At 51.9% G+C, this 6,000-nt stretch overlaps 1 protein-coding gene across 3 annotated transcripts in view; it reads left to right on the top strand.

Moving 5' to 3' along the window:
- Positions 1-2,024: 2,024 nt before the first annotated feature.
- The window catches only part of CRIM1 (cysteine rich transmembrane BMP regulator 1), a 202,513-nt gene continuing 198,537 nt past the window's right edge, over positions 2,025-6,000 (top strand). Inside the window, exon 1 of one of the 3 annotated variants that reach the window (XM_047782289.1) lies at positions 2,025-2,885. In XM_047782289.1, the coding sequence (XP_047638245.1) occupies positions 2,573-2,885 (313 nt within the window). In that variant the 5' untranslated portion in view covers positions 2,025-2,572. The remainder of the gene's footprint in view (positions 2,886-6,000) is intronic. The other 2 variants (XM_047782291.1, XM_047782290.1) reach the window with 2 other exon arrangements.

Genomic DNA, 6,000 nt, shown 5'->3' with positions numbered 1-6,000 from the left:
TATTTTAAATGATTTTACTACTTAATACTTATAATTATAGAACCTTAGGGTATGAGGTCCCTTGGACATCGTCTAACCTTACTTCCTACACAACCGCAAGTATAGTGTCTGCAACATCCCTAGAAACTAGTCGCCTCAACGGCTCCTTAAATGCTTCCAGAATGAGTGCCCATTGTGGCACAACGGAAACAAATATGACTAGTATCCATGAGGATGCAGGTTTGATCCCTGGCCTCACTCAGTGGACCAGGGATCTGGCATTGCCTTAAGCTGTGGTATAGGTTGCAGATGTGGCTGGGATCCCCAGTTGCTATGGCTGTGGTGTGGGCCAGCAGCTGTAGCGCCAATTAGACCCCTGGCCTGGGAACATCCATAAGCCACAGGAGTGGCCCCAAAAAGCAAAATGCCTCCAGAAAATGGGACCACTCAATCCCCCTTTCCACTGTTGATCGTTTTCTCCATCACCCTCTGATAATCAGCTATAATTAATGAGCCTCTTCCCCTCTACAAGACAAAGAAATATGACTGTAGAAATGTTGTTTAGTTTTCTGATGCCAGTGACTGGGGAATATTCCACTGGTAACTTTGGTTTTTCCGTTCAGGATTAGAGTGGTTAAACCAAAATATTTATAATAAGTATAAATTTGTTCCGCAAACAGAGGATTTCAAAGGCACCTTTGTTTCCTTTCTCCTTACACTGCCCTGCTATTAACTTTGGGTTCATTAGTCACGATTTTCAGATCCATTTGGCAGAGCCACCTTCCTGAAACCAGACCATCTTGGATCAAAAGGTCAGCTGGCCATTCCCATCTCACACCTGCCACAAGATCTGGTTTTATTTTTCACACTGATCCAAATCACTTTTTATTAATTCACTAATTTTATTGACCATGTAACACATCCTGTAATGGTGGGCCATGACAGAGCCAATCATTTTGAGAACCTTTTCTGACAGCTACATAAACAAGGATGCATGACTTCAGCTGTTTCTTTACCTGGTTTAACACAAAGAATATTTACCCCAGATCTTCTTTATTAGTAGGTTCACAATAAATGAAAAATTGAAAACCCACCACATCTGTCCACGAGCTTGGGAAAGGGGCAATGTGAGATGACATTAATGATGCATAAAATACGCAGGTCCAATCATGTCAAGACTTGTCGTAATCCAGTGTTCAGCCTTACTCAAGGGAGAAAAATTCACCTCCACTTTCCACTCGCCCCCTCCGATAATGTAGCACCTCGGCACAGACGGCAGAGCGACGAAACAGACAAGATGTAGGCAGTTAAAATGCAACTCAAGCTACAGAGGCCCCCAACAGTCGTCCCCCCGCCCCGGAATATTTACCTAGACGATTTAAAGCACTTAATTAATTCACCAGCAGCTTCGCTGGAGGCGTCTCGAGCTTCCCGAGACTCCATTACATAAGATCTTTTACAAAGTCTATTCCCAGCTCCAGTGGAAGATGGATTCTCGTCCAGTTTTGCGGAGGTTCCATGCATTTGCTTCCCTTTCCCGGGGTTCGATCCGGCGGGTACTCCAGCCAAGGGCTGCAGCAAATTCTCCCCCACCCCGCCCCGAGCTCCGGGGTCCCCAGCCATTCTCGGAACTCAAAGCCGGCACCGGAGGTGCAGCCGTCTCGCCCTCAGGACTCCCAGGCCAGCCACGGTGGACCTGGGGCCGGCGGGCGCTCGGGACGCCGCGACTCTGGTAGCTCGCCGGATGCGCCTCGCTCCCCGAGCCGCAGCGAGCGGGCGACGCCAGAACGGGCGAGGCGCGCGAAGACCCCGCTGCAGGGCCGGCTCGGTGCGCCGGGCTCCGGAGGCACAGGAGGAGCGTGGGGCGGGGGGGGGAGGCGTGCGAGGGAGGAAGGGCCCGGCGGCCGGGTAGGGAGGGCGGAGGAGGGGGAGGGAGCCGGCCGGGCCGGGAGGGGTGGGGGGGCAGCCAATGAGCGGCGCGCGGAGCGGGCTGGGGGATGAGGTAGGATGGGGGAGGGCGCAGCCGGAGCGGCAGAGGCTCGAGCCATAAACAAGCGCCCGGAGGAGCGGCGCAGGAGTGAGGCGAACCAGGCGCGCGGAGCGGACGCCGCGGACCTTCTGCTGCGCCACCGCGCCCACTCGGCTGCTCGGGAGGCGGGGACCGGCCCGGAGGCTGCGCCGCCACCGCAACCGCCACTGCCGCGGGGCCGGCCGACGCGGAGGAGGAGAGGGAGGAGGCGCCGCCAGCCGGAGCTGGAGCCGGGCGCAGCCGCTGCCGCCGCCGCCAGAAGTTTGGGTTGAACCGGAGCTGCCGGGAGGAAACTTTTTTTCTTTTTTCCCCCTCCCTCCCGGGAGGAGGAGGAAGAGGGGAGGCCCCCGCTGGCGCCAACGCTAGTGGGCTCGGGGTCGGCGCGGCCCGCAGAGGGGGCGGGGGCCTCGCCCCGCCAGGGGAGGCGCGCCCCGGGGGCCCCGAGGGGGGCGGCGAGGACCGCGGGCTGCGGGTGCGGCGGCGGCGGCGCGTGTGCCCCGCACAGGGGAGGGCGCCCGCCCCGCTCCCGGCCCGACTGCGAGGAGGAGGCGGCGGCGCAGGAGGATGTACTTGGTGGCGGGGGGCAGGGGGCTGGCCGGCTCGCTGCTGGGGCTCTTGCTGCTGCTGGCGCGCTCTGGCACCCGGGCGCTGGTCTGCCTGCCCTGCGACGAGTCCAAGTGCGAAGAGCCCAGGAGCTGCCCCGGGAGCATCGTGCAGGGCGTCTGCGGCTGTTGCTACATGTGCGCCCGCCAGAGGAACGAGAGCTGCGGCGGCGCCTACGGGCTCCACGGAGCCTGCGACCGGGGGCTGCGCTGTGTCATCCGCCCCCCGCTCAATGGCGACTCCATCACCGAGTACGAAGTGGGCGTCTGCGAAGGTACGGCCGCCCGCCGCGGGCCCCCTCCCACCTGGCCCGCGCCGCCCCCTCTGCGCTGGCTGCGCGGAACAAAGTTTGGCTGAGACTTTCCCGAGGAGAGAGGGCTCCGCGGGAGGAGGGGTAGCCCCCGCCCCCGGCAGAGAGCCCCGCGTCCCTGGGTTCCCGCTCGCTGTTCTCCCTGATGCCTGGCAGGCCGCGGGCGAGGTTGGTTTTCGTGGGTGGAGGCTGGAGAGAGGGGAGTCGCCCCCGGCCGCGTACAGAAGCTCACACGTGTGGCCTATCGGGCTGCGGCTGGGTGGGGTGTCCCGGCTGTGCTCCTCGACGTGGGGGCGCCACGGGCAGGGGGCACTGCAGAGGCTGTCGTGAGCCCCTCGGGGAGTCCAGCCCCTGCCGCCCTCCCCGCACTAGCGCAGTGTGGAACCAAGTGCTTCACCGCGTCCGCAAAAGTCCATTTTCTGCTGGCGGAGACGTGTCTCCAGCTCACACTCCCTGTGTGACTCTTTTATTATTTTTTCCTTGCTCTTTTCCGTCACCCCCTTCCTCCTCCTGCGCATATAAATCAATTTCAGCTCCGGAATATGTCAGCCCAAGGGAAGTTACATACGGTGGTTACTCATTTATTTGCCTATTGAAAATGGTCAAAGGCTTTCTCTCCTGAATGAAGGGGCGGAGAGCGGGGGGCTTGGACCTAGGGGTGAAAAGTTGTTTCTATTAGAGGCTGCTTTTTAAGATCAGATATCCACGTGTTTCTAATCGTGTTGCCAGTTCCTTCTATTTGTGTGTTTAATGGCGAGGATTGTTCTGCTGGTTTTTCCACTAAGTATTGTGCACCGCGGTGTCTGATGGAGGGAGAGTGATTAGATTCGTGGAGCCTTCCTCCGTGGGAGAAGCACTGTTGGGGGTGTAAAACTTAAGCCCTGGCCACCAGTCTCGGGGGGCCTGGTCCGATTTAGGGGTCTTAAGAGAAGCACTGAGTTCTTTTTATTTGGTTACTGGGAGGACTCAAGGAGCACCAGTTAAAAGTGAGATCCCTCCTTGGGCTGACGTTGACGTTGATGCTGTTTGGAGGTATCCGGGTGTTGGAGCGGAGAGCTGCATCTGGAGGAACTGAGAGGAGGAGGGACAGGCGCCCTCTGCCCTGCCCCTTCCTTAATACTTAGAGCCAGCATGCATGAGACCAGAGAGGGATTTATTCTGAAGCATCCTTCTGTGTATGTGTTTATTTATTATGCTGAGATACTGAGAAAGGAAGTGGTAGTCTTAAGGATAAATGGGTCTCATCCTGTGGTTTTCTTTACATATTTCATATTCATTGATACTTGCAGTTTTAAAACTTGGGACAGTTCTGGAAAATTGAGAAGGCCTTTCTGGTTTGGAAGCTAGTGGGCAGTAATGAGTGAAGGGAACTCTCAGAGGGAAGTGCTCTGCTGCACCCTTAGGACACTGGGTTAGAGGAGTTTGTTTGCCTCAGGTTACAAAAACCTCTCACCTGGTATTGTCCCATTTTGTAGCATGTTTTCATTTGTCTCAAAAAGAAGAATGGCCAGGAGATTAACTTCTGAGACAATTTTATGTTTGGCTTTGGGAATTCTGAATGAGTTGGACCAAAAGATGCATCTTTGAACCCTGCCACTTGGAGTGTATAATTTACTTAAGCCAGCCTCCCATAAATCTAAAAAGAACAAGCAACCTGAAACAAGGTTAAATGTGGTGGAAACTGCTATGCTCTGAGAAGGATTTGGGAAGGTTCTAAAGACTCTAACCTTTGTTTTGTTTCTTTGTGATAGATTTCTGGTGAAGGAAATGTGGAGCTCAGGGAACATTCACGGTAATCAAGTGTTTTGGCAACATCATCCCGGTGTCATAATATGGAGTTATTTTGGCAGTTTGTTGGTGAGCCTTTCATTCCTCTGAAATGATGCGATCCCTCATAGCTTCATTTCTTCTGGGTAACACCCCATGTGCTTGGTATTAGCCTTGAAAATGCTTGCAAGTATTTATTGCCATATCTCATTTAGTGTTCTTTAGCAACACTTCCAGGCTATCCGGCCTGTTTTCAACTACCAAAGTTGTGTACTCAGGCACACTTTTTATTTTATTTTGTTTTTTAGAACTCTAAAAGCAGCAGTTAAGTTGCATTCTAAATCCAGGAACTCAGAGTAAGAAGGGCAGTGTTACCTGGAATGATAAAATGGTTGGTTTTAGACAGATGTTTCAGTAGGGTATCTACAACTTAAAGCATTTCACTTTACCACAAGATTTGTGGAAAACAAAGGATAAGTGAGTAGCCTTCTTCCTTCTTTTTAAGAATTATAGGAGTCATTCCATAGCAGTAATTACCTAGAAGGTACTGACTTCGCTCATTTTTGTTATGTGGCAAGAAATTTCTCAGTGACCAGTATTTCCCTCAGTTTCCATTTTTATTCAGATATTCACATGTGATTATCATAAGAGGAACAGGAATTGATGTTATTCATGTCGAAATCTCTTTTGCTGCAATTTTTGCAGGAAAATGACCCCTACTGGTTGTATCTGTTAATGAAAACTCCTTTGAAAACTTCTTACTTGACTACCCTGAGAAAACGTATTGCGTAGTATAGAAATATTATCATGACTAATCTACCTCTTCAATGACATAATTTAATACAAATTACATTGTTGTTTGCCAACTTGCAGTAATTTTTATTTGTATCACCTGTACTGGCTTTGTGAGAAAATTATGTTTTTAACTGCAGTTCACAAAGTGAGTTAGATAAATCAAGGACTGAAATGGACCCCTTCCAAATTATGGCTCCCTGCCTTAGGTTTTTAAGGCACACTACTGGCTCCTAGTAGGCTCTCAATGAATGTGCATTTAATACATGGATGAACAGGCTTCTCTGTAGAAAGACCACTGAAGAAAAAATATTTTTTGAAAGGTTAAATGCTGTGAGAAGTTGGATCTTAGTGAATCATGTGACACACTTGGAATTATTTTCGGCATCATTTAGATTGTTATTAAGTGAATCCTGATTTAATTCCTTAAAAAATTATTTTTGCCTACATGCATTTAAAATTGAGCTAGCTAGCTGATTGAATTTTCTCTGCTCTGTCTACCGAGTGCTTTCAGGCCTCC

This window comes from Phacochoerus africanus, chromosome 5 (genome assembly GCF_016906955.1).
Source record: "Phacochoerus africanus isolate WHEZ1 chromosome 5, ROS_Pafr_v1, whole genome shotgun sequence".
Taxonomy (NCBI): domain Eukaryota; kingdom Metazoa; phylum Chordata; class Mammalia; order Artiodactyla; family Suidae; genus Phacochoerus; species Phacochoerus africanus.
The sequence above is the reverse complement of the archived record's forward strand: the minus strand, read 5'-3'. Positions and strand labels throughout refer to the sequence as shown.